Source organism: Choloepus didactylus, chromosome 24 (genome assembly GCF_015220235.1).
Source record: "Choloepus didactylus isolate mChoDid1 chromosome 24, mChoDid1.pri, whole genome shotgun sequence".
NCBI classification, from domain to species: domain Eukaryota; kingdom Metazoa; phylum Chordata; class Mammalia; order Pilosa; family Megalonychidae; genus Choloepus; species Choloepus didactylus.
This window is the reverse complement of record NC_051330.1, coordinates 17,285,987-17,302,557: the sequence shown is the minus strand read 5'-3', so window position 1 is coordinate 17,302,557 and position 16,571 is coordinate 17,285,987. Positions and strand designations below refer to the sequence as shown.

At 41.3% G+C, this 16,571-nt stretch overlaps 1 protein-coding gene across 1 annotated transcript in view; it reads left to right on the top strand.

Moving 5' to 3' along the window:
- The window catches only part of IGF2R (insulin like growth factor 2 receptor), a 124,913-nt gene that overhangs the window by 15,718 nt on the left and 92,624 nt on the right, over nt 1-16,571 (top strand). The window contains exons 2-3 of the mRNA XM_037817891.1: nt 7,638-7,777; nt 15,444-15,568. Of these exons, the coding sequence (XP_037673819.1) occupies nt 7,638-7,777; nt 15,444-15,568 (265 nt within the window). The remainder of the gene's footprint in view (nt 1-7,637; nt 7,778-15,443; nt 15,569-16,571) is intronic.

Sequence of the window (16,571 nt, the reverse complement as noted above, 5' to 3'; positions counted from 1 at the left end):
TAGAAGTGCCTTCCTGTCTCTGAGTTGGTTGACAGTATATTGCTTGTGTGCTTCTGTCTAACTGGTGATCTGCCAGCACCTTTCAGGATATTATGAAATTTAAACCAAATGAGGTAAAAATGGAGCCTCTGTGCCGCCAAACAGACCTGGACTGACTGCAGTGCTCCTGGGTAGTTTCAGCAGAAGCAAAACAGATACAAGCTTTCTTTAACTAATGGAAAGATTGTCTATATGCTTTAGCTTATACAGTTAAATTAATTGGTCCCTGTCTAGGGTGTGTTTCGACCACAGAATTCACTTTAAAATCAGAGGTCTCGTAAAGCCATTTGCCTGGTGTGTAACTTTTGTCTCTCCCCCATGCCTCTTGCTGGAGCTGACGGTTTAACTGTAGGATGTTTCAGGGTTATTAATGATAATTATTATTGGACTCTTGCTTGGGATTTTCTAATGGCAGCTGTCTGCTGAGCTAAGTGGTCATTTTAAAGGAGAGTGCAAATCTGTGATGAGGAAAACAAATATAAATGTGGTGCGGTTCATAACCCAGCTGGATACAAATAGTGAGGAGACAGCAGCTGGCAGGAAGGAGGGACTGAGGGAATCGATATTATTTCCATAGAAACCAGTTGGGTGTGGAAAGAAAGGTTGCACAAGGGACGCCTCTGATGTTTGGCAATTTGAACTGTGCAGAAGAGAAAGCAGAACGGGGCTAGGGGTAAAGAGGAGCAGAAGTTTAGAACCTGAGGAGGAACTGGAGCGAGGACAATCATGTGCTCTGTTGATTAGCGTGACATGATTTCCTCGGAAGCAAGCCATCATTAGATGGCTTCGGTTACTGAAAAGTCTGCCTATACCATCTGAGTAGTAATTCTTGGGATCTCTGACTTACTCAAAATGTGAAGGGAATTTCTACAAATATCTATTCTCACAAGGAGCTCTAAGGGGGTGACTTTAATTTTTCTGTTTTCTTAGAATTGTAGTGAATCAAGTTATACTGTAGTACTATAGTACAGAAGGAACTTGGAAATCTCTGTGCCATTCCAGAGGCTGTCATTTTAATGGCATTTCTTATAACAAGACTCAGATTTTAAAGTTTTGTGGAATGATTTACCAGTGTCAGTGTTGTAACTGAAATGCAGTATTTCCTGCAAAGTTAAAAGATGTTTTAAAAAGTGGAAAGTAAAGGAGGCAGTTGAGCTTAGTGGTTAAGCACTTCTCCTGGGACTCTGATTGACCCGGGTTGTCCCTGGTTTTGTCATCTAATAATTGTGCAATGTTGGATAAGAGGCTTCATCTTTTGGAGTCTTGGGATCTTTAACTCCAAAGTGGGAGGAGCTTGTGAGCACTAGATAATGGCGCCAGGTGCTTGGCACAGCTTTAGGCTCATAGCTGAGTTGTGCTGTGATGCACTGTTAGTCCATTGACCCAGTTTCCTTTTCAAGCCATGGGTAGATGCTGATTGTACACCTGCCAGTCCTTGTTCGGGGGCAGGGGAAGGCTGTTGGGTCATCAGACACCAAAGAAGATGGCTAGCTCGCCAGGAGTGCTGCCAGTCAGAGCCACCAGGATTCAGAAAAGAGAGAGCTGTGGCGGACATGTGGGTTTAGAATTGCCAGCTTTGTTTCAAAATGCACTTGGAACTTTTGTGAGAAGGAGAGGGGGCATTGGCTGATCTTGTTTCATGCTGTGAAAAATGAGGTGGAATGGCAAGGATTCCACTTGCTTTTATTGATTTCCTGAGCCAAGAGGGTTCTTCCACAGATTGTTCTGTACCCAGAAGACTGTGCTTGGACTGCCTCCTTTGAGAAGGTTAATGGGATTTTGGAGTGTGGGGGTTCTGGGGTGATGTTTCCTGACGACCCAGGCTTTGCAGTTCTCCCTGCTCCACGTTGTGTCTCTTCAGCATCCTCAGTGCTTTCTTCTCCATCCTCTGAGAACACAGATGTGTGTGTTCTCAAGATCCTGCCTGTGAGTTTCTTCTTTACCTACCTTTCCTGCAGCAGTTTTGGTATGTTATGTCAAATATATTTAAAACATTCTTTTTGCTTTTTATTTTTAAGTGTCAAGACTACCTTTCCACGTATCTGGCACATACTTTCTTCCAGAGGTTTGTTTCTTACTACATTTTTTATTTTGATACCATAGCTTAGTGCTCTCTTTGGTCTAATAGGTTGGTCTCACTTTTGCCTGTCGGTTTTTCATCTTCCTAAGTTCTAACTTGTGGAAGCCCAAATAACTTAGTCTGGAATGTGGACTTTTCTGTATTTCTGTATATTTCCACTGAATGGCCTCATCGTCTTGGCAGTTACACAGGCCATACTGCTCTGGGATACAGTTTCATAATTTGGGTTGTACATGTTCACTTCAAGTAGAGAATTTTCTAGTAGACAGACTTTGAGACAAGAGTTTAGGGCTATACCCAGACTTCAATTAGTGATACGAATGAAGCAGATCTGGTTAAGACTAGGGCAAACCAGGCCAAAGAATAAAGTTCGAAACTGACGGTGTTTTAAAACTTCAACTTCCATTTGAGACCAAGGGAAGAGATGTCTGTTTGGTGCAGGATCTATATTTTCTAAACAGTATAACTACAGTCGGTTTGTTCAAACACCACAATTACATGGAACTTTGAATAGGAAGTGAGATATGGTAGGTTAGTATAGGTTAGAGTGAAATAGTGACACACCCCAAAGTAATTTGGGCAGAGAATAAAAAATATATTTACAGCCCCCCCCCCTTCCCCCCCAAGGAGCTGGGGGAAGGTGCAGAAGTTGGGCTTCCTCACCTGGACTGGTGTTGATGTTGTCACATACACTGGGACTGGCAGTTTGATGTGCCGAGCCCTCGATCATGGGATTTGCCCTTATGAAGCTCGTTACTGCAAAGGAGAGGCTAAACTTGCATATAATCGTGCCCAAGAGTCCCTCTTGAGTACCTCTTTGTTGCTCAGATGTGGCCCTTTCTCTCTCTAACTGAGCTACCTTGGCAGGTGAACTCACTACCCTCCCCTCTACGTGGGACCTGACTCCCAGGGGTGTAAATCTCCCTGGCAATGCAGGATATGACTCCCGGGGATGAATCTGGACCTTGCATTGTGGGATTGAGAATATATTCTTGACTAAAAGGGGGATGCAGAATGAGACGAAATAGTTTCAGTGGCTAAGAGATTTCAAATGGAGTCGAGAGGTCACTCTGGTGGACATTCTTATGCACTATATAGATAACACCTCTTAGGTTTTAATGTATTGGAATAGGTAGAAGTAAATACCTGAATCTACCAAACTCCAGCCCAGTAGTCTGGACTCCTGAGGATGATTATATAATAATGTAGATTACAAGGGGTGACAGTGTGATTGTGAAAACCTTGTGGGTCACCCTCCCTTTGTCAAGTGTGTTGGTGGATGAGTAGAAAAATGGGGATAAAAACTAAATGACAAATAGGGTGGGATGGGGGATGGTTTGGGTGTTCTTTTTTCGCTTTTATTTTTTATTCTTATTCTGATTCTTTCTGATGTAAGGAAAATGTTCAGAAATAGATTGTGGTGATGAACATATAACTATATGATCGTACTGTAAACAGTTGATTGTATACCATGGATGATTGTATGGTATGTAAATTATTTCAATAAAACTGAATTAAAAAAAAAAAGAGTTTAGGGCTACAAAAAGACATGGGGGGACTATAAATACATATTTCCAAGTGAAAGAAACCAGTCTGAAAAGGCTAAATGTTATATAATTCCAACTATCTGAGTTTTTGGAAAATGCAAAACTAGAAACTATAGAGGCCATGAAAAAATTTTTGGTTGCCGAGGGTTCAGAGGGAGAGGGTAGAAGGGCCGAACAGGTAGAGTGCAGGAGATTTTTATGGCAGCAGAACTATTCTGTATGACACTGGAATGGAAAATCCATGTTATTATGCGTTTGTCAAAACCCATAGAATTGTACAGCAGAGGGAACCCCAATGTAAATTGTGACTTTTAGTTACTAAAACTGTATCCATATTGGTTATCATTTGTTATAAATACGCCACATGTTAATAATAGGTGAAATTTTGTGGGGTGTGTATGGGAACTTGGGACTTTCTGAGTTCTGCAGGGCCCTTCCACAATTGGTCCTCTCCCTCTTGCCAACCTCATCTTCTCCCCTTCACATCACCCCCATGTGACCTTCTTCCTTTTCCTTAATGTGCCGTGGGAGTTTGTTCTGGCCTCAGGGCCTTTGCAGTGATTGTTGTTGTGCTTGGAGTGTTCGTCCCACCACCTGGGTTACTCCTTTTTGTCATGCACGTTTCGGTGCAGATATCATCTGAGGGGGCCCCTGAATCTAAAGGAACCATGCAATCACTTCTGGTCACACTATTTTCTTCAGAGCATGTATTGGTAGGTGGAATTATCCCGTGTATTTGCTTCCTTATTTATTTTCTGCCCTCCACACTGGAAGGTACACTCCAAAGAGAGCAGGGACTTTTTGTCTATTTTGTTCATTGCTGTACCTCCAACCGCCTACCTCACTGAGGAGTTAAGAAATATTTGTGACGCAAGTGAGTAAAGGTTAACGAAGGACAGAGGAAACAAGCCTTTGCTGATGATTATCTAATAGAACTTGGGTTATTTGCTCCCAACTCTAGGAGATAATTCTAAGGTGCTACACTCTCCCCTCTCCCCACCCTAAGAAGCTGAGGTCGGTGGTGGCTGCTTTGAAGCCTGGGCTGATCCCAGGGCCTGGCACTTACTGTAGCCCAGCCTGTTTTTCAGGTCTGTGGCAGTTCAGGTCGCAGTCAGAACTCCCAGGGGAACATTCCACCACCCAGCCTGAATGCTGATCTGTGCTTAGTACCCTGGCTTCTAGGCCAGGTGGATTTGCATGGTCCCCAGATCAGGGGACTGCGTGGTGTCTTGTCTGCCGATGGGGCAGTTTTGATTCCTCCATGGAGCTACCAGGAAAGCTCCTTCTAGGCAGTAGGCAGGGAGGTGTGTGTTGCTTGGGAGTTCTGAGCTGAGTCATTGCCCTGATGCCCAGTGGAAGGTGAGCTCTGGGAAGTGGACTGCACTCTGCCCTCAGGATGGCCCTGCTTTGGTTAGAGAAGCTGTTGGCATGTGCAAGGGTTTTCAGGGCTTAGGGGCCAGGAGTCTGCTCCCATAGGCCCTCTATTACCCTGGGAGACCTATCCTAAACATTTCTGATTGAACTAGTCTTCCTTCCTTTCAACAATACCACTGAATTAAAGTTATACAATATTTTTGCTTTTGCAAGGAACTTTTGCTTTGCAAGGAACTCCTCTTTTCTCTCTACCCTTGCTGAGGAAATAATCCCTGTTTTATAAAATGGACAAAACATTCTCCAGGAAAAAGTAGAGAACCGAGAGTAATTGTTTTGACAGAATTGACTAAACAGTTATTTTGTGCCAAGTATACATGTTGATTCATTAACAGTTACTCAATGTCTACTTGCAAGTGGTTTGCACAATGAGTTTTCATGCATGTAAAATGCTTACAGAACAATCATGCATAAAATACAGAGTTCCCAACCTCCCTGTCCCAGTTTCCCCTATCATTAACATTTAGTATTGTTACAATTGATGAAAACATGATGAAAACAATATTATTATAATTACACTATTAACTATAGCTCCTAGTTTATGTTAGGGTCCACTGTGTTTTAGTTTTATGGTTTAAAAAATTTTATTCTTGTAACACATAGTTACAACCTAAAATTTTCCTTTTAACCACATTCAAGTATATAATTCACTGGTGTTGATTACATTCCCAAAGTTGTGCTACCATCACCACCATCCATAACCAAAACTTTTCCATCACTCCAAATAGAAACTCTGTATCCATTCCCTACTTTCACCCCAGCCCTTAGTAACCTGTAATCTAGTTTCTGACTCCTTGAATTTGCTTATTTTAATTATTCATATCAGTGAGACTATACAGTATTTGTCCTTTTGTGTCTGGCTTACTTCCCTCAACATGATGTCTTCAAGGTTCATCCCATGTTGTTGCATGTATCAGAATTTCATTTCTTTTAGAACTGAGAATTATTACATTGTATGTCTATACCACATTTTGTTTATCCATTCACAAGCTGATGGATACTTGGGTTGCTCCCATCTTTTGGCAATTGTGAATAATGCTGCTGTGAACATTAGTGTGCAAATATCTGTTTGAGTCTCTGATTTCAGTTCTTTTGGATATATACCTAGAAACAGGATTTCCAGGTTACATGGTAATTCTGTTTAACTTTCCGAAGAACTGCCAAATTGTCTTACACAGCATCTGCATCATTTTACATTCCCAATAATGAAAAAGAGTTCCTGTTTCCCCACATCCTTTCCAACATTTTTAGGTTTTTGAACAGTAGCCATTCTGGTGGGCATGAAGTGGTATCTCATTGTGGTTTTTGATTAGTATTTCCCTAATGGCTAATGATGTTGAGCATCTTTTCATGTGCTTGTTGGCCATTTGTATATCTCCTTTGGAGATACGTCTATTCAAGTCCTTTGCCCATTTTTAAATTGCCTTTTTTTTTTTTTTTTGTCTTTTTATTGTTGGGTTGCAGGAGTTCTTTATATTTTCTGGATATTAAATTCTTACTGGATATGTGGTTTCCAAATATTTTTTTCCCAGTCTATAGACTGTCTTTTTACTGTCATTATGAAGTCCTTTGTTGTGCAATTGCTTAACACAAGGTCCTGAAGATGCTTCTCTGTTTTCTTCCAGGAAATTTAAAGTTTTGGTTCTTATAATTAGGTCTTTGACCCATTTTAATTTTTGCATATAAGTTGAAGTAGGAATCCATGCCATTTCTTTTCCTTGTGGCTATCCTGATTTCCCCCCATCATTTGTTGAAGAGATTAGTCTTTTCCTATTGAGTGGATTTGACACCCTTGTCAAATATCAATTGGCTGTAGATGTGAGGGTTTATTTCTCAATTCTCCATTTGGGTCCTTTGCTCTACATGTCTGTCCTTGGGCCAGTACCATGCTGTTTTGATTACTGTAGCTTTGTAATAGGTTTTAAAATCAGAAAGTGTGAGTCCTCCAAAATTACTGCTCTTTTTCAAGGTTGCTCTATTTGGGGTCCCTTACCCTTCCATGTAAGTTTGATGATTGGCTTTCCATTTCTGCAAAGAAAGCTGTTGAAATTTGGATTGGGATTACTTTGAATCTGTAAATTGCCTTGGGTAGAATTGACATCTTAAGAATATTTAGTCTTCCCATCCATGAACATAGAATGTCTTTCCATTTGTTTATGTCTTCTTTGATTTCTTTCAACAGTATTTTATAGTTTTCTGTGTACAAGTCCTTTACATCCTTGGTTAAGTTTGTTCCTAGATATTTCTTTCTTTTAGTTGCTATTGGATATTCCTAAATTATTGGTAGAATTTTAATATTTTGATGATTGTAGAATCCTGAGTTGGCTTCAAAACAGATTAACCAGAGTGAAATGGTATTTAGTGGTTTCTGCCCTGGCTTCTAGTAAACTTAACATATTTTGGCTTTTGCGTTTTGGCTAATGGAAGTATGTCTTCTAGTTTGTGGTAATTTCAAGCAAATGTGGTTTGAATGTAAAACTAGAGACGTTCAGTTATTGGCAGATCAATGACAGTGACAAATTATTTTTCTTCCTTTCCAGTTATACATGGGAAGCTGTTGATACCAAAAATAACATACTTTATAAAATAAACATCTGTGGAAAGATGGATATTACCCAGTGTGGGACATCAAGTGCTATTTGTATGTACAATACGAAGGCAAAGAGCTATCTTTCAGTGGGTAAGTAAAGCCACCCTTAAATTATAAATATAGGCAGTATGATGCAAATTTTGCAAAAATTACTGTATGTACATATAGCTCAGTGTGTGTGTTTGTGTGTGAATATTTATAATATACAATATACATTTTATGTTTTAGGATGTGAAAAGTGGTAGCAGTTTATATATCCAATAAGTGATTAAATTAGGTTACTTACATATAGTGAAATACTGTGTAGTCATGAAGAAGAATCACATGGGTGTGTATTTGACAGAAAAAGGTATTCCTATGTGTCTGTCCCTGCCCACCCATGTTTTTCTTAAACCCAGTCTTTACTTTTCTCCCTTCTTTACCCTTGTCTCCTTCAGTGCCCATTCCACCTCTCCCCTTGTGCCTTCAGCTTTTTTCCATGTGGGTTTGATTCTCAGGCAGCCTGTCTTCACATGGGGTCAAAGATGGTCACTGGCTTTAGGCTTACATTAAAAATTAAACTGATACTCCTAAGAATTGTCAATCCTACAGAAAAAAGTACAGCTCTTTTCTTTATTACTATGGGCCCTTTCACATACCCAGATGTACTCCTTTTGGGTCAGAATTCCTTTCCTCTGGGGAGGAAGATGGGTCCAAGTGGACTGGCAGCCATACCAGGTTATGTGGCGTAGGGAAGGGGAGATGCTTAGAGGAAGAGATGCAGGGCAGGCACAGAAGCAGCTGTTGGCTCCTTTGGTTTTGGCAGCATGGATGTCAACGGTGAGGTCTGATGGTGGCACGCAGTTATGAAATGGAGACAGCATGTGACTGGAGACAGTTTGGTAGCTAGAGGTTACTAAGTTGGGAGGGGCAGCTGCTTGGTAGCACAGCCCTTCATTTTGAATGGAAATTCCTAAACACAGTAAAAAGGGCTTTTGAGTAAGTTTTGTTTAAAGTAAGACTAATAAGGAGTTAGTTGTAGGTCTGTGGATTGAGGCCCAAGCTCCAGTTTGGTTTCCTTTTGAGATTACCAGTGAAAACACTAGTAAGAGGAGTTGGGGGCTCAGGATGGAGATCTGAAAAAGCACCAGGTTGTTCTGAAATCTTGGGTCAAATTTTATTATTCTGAGATGTAGTTATAAAATTTGCAAATGACACAGCCAGTTTTCCGATTATGAGGTTTTGAAGATTCATGGAGAGAGAAGATGGAAGTGGGTCCATTGGCTGATGTTATTCAGGTTTTCATAAAGAGGAAAAGTAATAGCTGTATAATATAAACTGATATCAGATGCAGGCAAATCACTAGTGGGATATTTTGTGAGATTGGCTTGGCTGGGCAAAATTTGGATATGACCAAATTATGGTAGGCTTTGAAGGCCAGGCAGGAGAGTTGATATCTTTTGGGGTAGGCAGTGGATCCATCATTTTGTGTGTGTGTGTGATGATAAGTGATGTGATAAAACACATTTTTAGGAAGCTGGGCCCAGTGAGGTGGGAAAAGGTTAGTTCAAGGGGAGAGGCCAAAGGCAAGTAGATGAGTCAAAATCAAGTTACAGGTTAAGTTGATGATATAAACCAGCAGTTTCCAGTTTTGTTTTTAATCCCCAGACACACATGGCAAATACTTTTCCCAGGAATAATCAAGATAATGTGTACTTTCAGCACAAGCAACAATTGTTGCCTACTTTCAACTCAAAAAGCAAATTAGTATGAATGAACAAGAGTGACATTAACATAAATAGGATAATTTTGAATCAGATCTAACTTTGCTAATTTGTGTATATAATAAATAACTAAAGTTGTATATTTATGTATCAAGTCTTATGCTTTGTTTTTTAAGTGTCACATTTAATTCATCTAGCAACTTTTTGAAGTAGGCAGTATCATTTCCCCCATGTGTAAATGAAGAAACTGAAGCACAAAATGGGTAAGCCTCTTGCCCCAGAGGTTCCATGGTTAGAAACTGTTGGAGCCCAGATTTGAATGCTAATATATCAGTCCACTTCCAAAGCCTGTGGACTTATCCAGGGTTGTGTCATTATGTAAAGCATAGGTCACGTCAGATCTAAAATGGGAGCCATGATGGGAAATACAAACCCAAGTCTCTGACAGGACAACTGAGAAACTACTTGTTATGAAGTTGCTAGAAAGGAAAACAAAAACAAAAACAAAAACTGTGAACTTTGAAAACAGCCATAAAAGTTGGGTATAGAGGAGCTGGTTTAGAAATAAATGCAAATATATATGGGAACGTAATACATGACCAAAACCTTAGGTGTAGTCAAGCTATTCATCTTTTGGGAAAAAAAGTCAGACCCTTCCTTCATGTTATATATAGAAATTACAGATCAGTTAAAGTTTAAATGCAAAAAGAGAATAGAACATTGGAAAAATATTTAGTAAAATTTTAATATCATCTGGAGGAGACATCCTTAGAGAAACTCAGAAGCTGTAAAGGAGAAGATGAGCATAGCTTACTGCAGACATTTTGGTGACAAAAGGTATCTCAAAGACAAAGACATATGCAAGACGGGGGGAAAAGCTCAGTGTATGTGCTAATGTGCTAATAGGATAAGAACTCCTCTTAAATATTGATAAGAAAGACAAACAACCCAGGAGAAAAATGGCTAAGCCTTAGAATAGGCAGTTCACAAAAGAAGAAATTTAGATGGTGAATACAACTTTACTAGTAAGCCAGGTGTAAATGCAAATCAAAGCAATACTGAGATTTGCTCTTTCTACCATCAGGTTGGCAAAAGTTTAAAATGGTTGAAACAGAGAGTGCTGACAAGGGGCCTGTAAACTAGCATGTTCCTGTATCATTATAGGAAGCTGGTTATTTGTAAGCCTTTTGGGAAGATAATTGTTGATGTGAGTTTTATAGTGCCCTCAAGGACAATTACTGTACTAAGAAAAGACTGGAGACCTCAACTTTGGTTTAAACAATATTATTTTTGATTAAGAAAAATCATAGTTCTTCCTTAGGCAAAATGATATTACATAGGTGAATCTAGCAGATTTTAGCAATCATTTTATTGGGTCTGTGAATAACATTTGGTTCCATTTACATCCTAGTTAATGAATCACCTTCAAATGTTTAAAAATGATGTATACATTTTATATATTTGATTTCCCTTTTAACTACTTGAGAGGCCTGACCTCAGAACTTCAGTACTAATGATTCTTATAAATGTAGTAGTTTAAAGTTATAAATATGATAAATCTGAAGTTCTCTTAGATGTTCTAATACTATACACAAGTCTAAATCAATTGCTCAGCTACAGACTTTGAATTAGAGTTGTAACATTAAACATTAACATTGCAAGTATGTAATAATAATCAAATATGTTCACACTCATCCCCAATATTAATATTATGGTTTTAATTTGATTTCTGGATCTTCCTGAGAGTTAATAGCTGTATCCATTTCAGGAAGACTCACCAGCCCCTTTCACCGAGGTAATGTCCCCACGAGGGAGGAGCCTTTATTGAGGTTTCTCACACCCGAGTCTGGGATCTGACTGGCTTCTTTTTGGAGACATGGATAGGACACAGCAAATTGTATTATGGTTTCTGTGTCAAGTGAGATCATTATCCTAAGGAGTCTGGGTCATGATTGTCTAGTTTTTGTGTCCATTCACAGAAGTCTACAGCAGTCTTCTGGGTTGATCACTGGATTGAATTTTGTATCTGACTCTGAAGATGTGAAAGTATTGTCTTTTTAAACCTGGTTATTCTTTCATTTTCTTAAGACTATACAATTCTATTGGATTTGTCACACGATATTTGGTTGTGTTTTGGTTATAACTCTCATCTGTTTGATTTGTGGTTTCTTCTGATAGTCTGGCAATATCTGTTAAAATATCTGGCAGTATGGTTATACCTGTAACCTATTTTTGGGAATCTAACCAATTGAAGAATAGTACTATACATAGATATTCCTATGAAAAATCTTTTATTGTGGTGAATGTGCTGAAACAATGTAACTAAAAGGGGAGGATTCAACACATTGCAGTATATTTATTCTAATTTCTTGGTTACATAGTATCTAAGAAGACTTATGTATATCCATTAATTTATTCATAACAAATATTTGAGTGCCAGTTATAAGTAGGCACTGTTCTAGTTACTGCAAATGAGTTAACCACCCAAACAGACAATTTCTTTCCTCATGGAGCTTGCATTCTAGTGGGATGGGAGACATACAGTATAAAACAGTGACTAAGTAGTATGTTAGAATGTGCTGAATGGTGTGAAACAGCAAAGGAAGGAGAGCCAGGGGTGCTTGGCACTCAGAAGTATGTTGTGTAGGGATATTAAATGGGGGTAATTGTCGCTGAGACAGTGCCATTCAGGTGAGGGCTTGGAGCTGAGGGAGGGAGCCACAGAAGGTGAGTGTTCCAGATGGTGAGTATATTAGTCTCTTAGGGGAGCAGAGAAATGAGTCCTTAGCTGGACGGAAAAATGGGGTAGAGAGGATGTTAAAAAAAAAATCAGGGAAATAACATAAGAGTAGCATATGGTAAAGAGAATGATGAAATTAACGAAGGAAAAATGGATGACGGAGGTAACGGAAGAATCGCTAGGGCAAGATCCCTGAGTGACTGGGGGAGGACTCTCCTGACTGCTTGCACCCGTTGGTTGGTCTGGCTTTGGTTGCTGCATGGCCGTGGTGCGAAAGGGCTGCGAGCAGAGCCTGGGCGCCCCCGCTTTGGGCCTCTAAGCCGCGGTGGGGTCGGAATCCCCGGCACTCGCGGCCTTCGGGAGGCAGAGCGGGGCCGGGCTCGGCGGGGCTCGGCGGGCGCGGTGATCGCGGGCTCGGCAGACTCGCGGACCCCGCGAACCCGGCGGACCCGGCGAACCCGGCGGACCCGGCGAACCCGGCGGACCCCGCGAATCCGGAGGACCCCGCGAACCCGGCGGACCCCGCGAACCCGCCCACCCGTCGAGCGCGGCCCAGGCCGCGTGTGGCGCCACCCCTGCCGAGCCCGCCGCGGCTCTTGGTGAGGCCCGGAGCCCTCGCGGGGGCGCCGTCCGCGGCCCGCGGCCTGGGAAGGATGGGAGGCCCGGTCTTACCGCGATCCTTGGCGGGAACGTTTGGCTGAGCGTGAAAGGAAGGAAGGGCCTAGCGCGGACGAGGGGCCCGGCGCTGCCGGCTGGCTCGCAGAGGTCGGCCGATCCTTCCCTCGGCAATCCGCTCCTCGGATTTCAATTTTAGGAAGGGCTCGGCAAGTTAGGAGGGACTCTCTGGATCCCAGGGGCGCTTCGGCGGCTGAGTGGAGGTGGCTGCCCCGAGCTGCTTGGGGGTTCGCCGAGGCGGGCTGGGGCCGCGGGAGGCGCCGCGCCTCCAGCGCAGCAGCAGCGACAAAACGGCCCTGCTTCCCCGCCGGCGCCTGGCGGCGGACTGCGTCTACCCGAGAGCCGCCCCGCGGGAGGCGCCGAGGCCCCGCCCCTCTCCCGGGAGCCGCCCCGTGCACGCCCACCAAGGGGCGGGGCCTTGGGGGCACTGTCCTTGGTCCTGGAGACTGGGTACCCGGAGCTCTGCGGCCTCCTGCACCTACTTGGCCGAACCGCTGGTGGGGGGTGGAGGGTGGAGGGCGGGTGGAGATTTAAGAACAGATTCTGGAAGTTTCAGGCGGAGAAGGAAGATCCCAGTATCCCTTTTCGCTCAAGCAGGAAAAAGAACCGCTAGGGTTCGATATGCTGGCAGCCCAATACTGTGGGGCAGCCCTACCTGTCCCCCAGTGGCATCTTAATTTTCACTTTCATTCCCGCCTCCCGCCACTTAAGTAGATCTCCTGACTTTTCTTTTGTATATTCTATTTCCTTGCCTTTTTCTATCTGGGAGGTTTCCTCAATGTGGTCTTAAAATTTGCTAATTTGTTCCTCGATGGTATCCTTTCTCCTGTTTTCCATCTGCTGTATGTTAATAGAAATTCCAACTATTTTTTCATATCTATTATTTTTGTTTTTTCTGTCCTTGTTTTAGATGGCTAGTAGCTTCTTTTATCTTTTAAAATTAGCATGACATTCCTTTGTATCTGCTTTCATAGTTCTTTTTTTAAATATTGTGTTCCTCAAATGTCTTACTATTTCACTACTGGCCTCATTTGCCCTTGGGATGGGTGTTGGTTATTCTGTCAGGCAGGACCCAGTTCTTGTCAGCCCCAGAGACCTCAGAGGCTGGGAGGAAAGGGAGGCAGTGGGTTGTGGAAGTTGAGCCCCACTGGAAGAGCCTCAGGCACCGTAAGCCACAGCTCCCCACCTGCAGCACAAGTGCTCAGAATGCTGTAACTAATTTTTTTTTTAAATCTTCATTTTATTGAGATATATTCACGTACCACGCAGTCATACAAAACAAATCGTACTTTTGATTGTTCACAGTACCATTACATAGTTGTACATTCATCACCTAAATCAATCCCTGACACCTTCATTAGCACACACACAAAAATAACAAGAATAATAATTAGGGTGAAAAAGAGCAATTGAAGTAAAAAAGAACACTAGGTACCTTTGTCTGTTTGTTTCTTTCCCCTATTTTTCTACTCATCCATCCATAAACTAGACAAAGTGGAGTGTGGTCCTTATGGCTTTCCCAATCCCATTGTCACCCCTCATAAGCTACATTTTTATACAAAATAAAAAAAAAAAAAAAAAAAAAGAGTAACATAACCTAGTGAGAGAGTGTAGGCACTGACTAATTCCATTTTGATCTCATTTCCTCTTCTTTCCACATTATTAGGATTTCCTTTGACTTAGGACATAGGCGTTCTTATGTTAAAAGCTCAGAAATGTGTATCAAAAGCCTACAGTCTGGTTGGGAAGAGAAACAGCAGATGAATAAACACCCAAGAGAGTTTGAAATAATAGTGTGAAGAAAGAAATAGAGTAAGGTGAAGGAGAGGGACAGCTGGGGGGCTTTTTTAAGGAAATGAAATCGACAAAAGTCAGCCATTAGAAGATATGTTGGAGAAGCATTCTAAAGTGTTGGAATAGCAATTGGTAGAAGGTTGGTATGAGCAGTGAGTCAAGGGGAAGAATATACAAGATGTGGATAGAGCTTTAGGCTTGTAGAGCCTTATGTATCAGGTGACCATATAGTTTATCATACAAACTACGGCACTTTTGAGTGAAAGGGAGAGCTCTTAATTATGCCAGGACAACTGGAATACACTAGTAATGTTCCAGGCAAACTGAGACATGGGTACCCAATTTGTGGGCCATGCCAGAATTTTGATTTTATAGCCTGTGTGATGGGAAATTATTGAAGTTTCAACTGTGAGGTTGTGTATTTGGATTTATGTTTTTGAAGATCATGCTGGTGCAAGGATGTGAAAGGGGAGAGATGGGTGAGGGGTGAGACAAAAGTGGATGCAAGGGGGCCAATTAGGAGCCTGTTGCAGGAGTGCAAGTCAGAGATGATAGTGCTTCTGTTAGTATCAGAAGTGGATGTATTTGAGATACATTTCTTGAGGTAGAACCAGTAGTCCTTTCTGACATATTGAATGTGGTAGATGAGAGAAAGATAAAACTCAAGGTATTGTGTTAGGAGCATGAACAGCTGGGTGGATAGGGAATGCCATTCCCGAGATGGAGATTCCTGGGGAAGGGACAGGATGAATTCTAGCACCGCTTTTAATTTGCTTATCCTTGGAAATAGCTTTAAGGTTCTATGTATTTTTATAGCATGTTCATTCTTTTTTTTCTCCAATAGGTGACTCTCTTTTGAAAAGTGGAACTAGGTCTCTTCTGGAATTCAACACAAGAGAGACCTGTGGGCAGCCAAGCACAAATCACAAAATCCAGAGTAGCATCACCTTTCTGTGTGGGAAAACCCTGGTAAGTCCACTCAGTAACTTGCTGAGTTTCTTTTGTTAAGAATGGCTGCAACTCAGGTAAAGAATAAGTGAGCAAAATTAAAAACAAACCAAACATCAACCATATCAACATCACCATCAAGAACCAGTAAGTGAACAAATTGCAAGGGTATAGTTACAATTTTTAAGTTAAAATTTTAAGTGACATTTGAACCATGTATTGTAGCATAACCCAGGCTACAATTCTAGATAATTAGTGCGTTAAACTCAGAGTACGTTTAATGTTTATGCTGCAAGCATGATTTTTTTCTTTCTAAAACCTCTTCTCCTAGCATTTCATTTTGATAGGTTTTAGGGCAATATATTTATTTGGAAAATAATGTGGTTTTTTCCCCCTCATTTATGTTAAATGGTAGAGACTGACGTCTGTTTAGGACCCTCTTTATGTGGGTAATGGACTTCCCAAGCTTTTGAGTATTACCTCATGTCGAAAAGGGACCTAGCTGTGTAAAGCATAATGTTTTTTCTTATTCCATGCATATCATATGTGATTTGTTGGTTTTAATTTTTAGTTTTTGGAAAGAGACTTTTAGTAAATAATTACTAGCTTTTAGGAGAAACAATTTGTATTCAAATCCTATGAGTGTTCTCTGATCAGAGTAAGAACCCAAGTGTTTAGAAAAATCAGGTTGACTGAAACTCATGTGGCTACCAAATTGCTTTAAAATATCATTTTAGAATTTGGTGCTGCTACCATTTAGTCTTTAGGCCTATAACACCACATCTGTAGACCTTTCAAAATAGAATTTATGTTGCTAATTTTGGATCAACCTATCCACTGCAGAATTGCACATGCTGAGCCCTTAAAAAGGAATCTGTTTGCCGTGGTATAAAATGTGAAGGTCTCTCTTACAGAGTAAGCTTTTTGCTCTTTTAATTTTAACTAATTTCTTTCTCCTCATCCAAGAAACGGAATTTTGAAGGAGATGTCCTTAGACGTGCACGTGGAAGTGGAGTGGTTAATT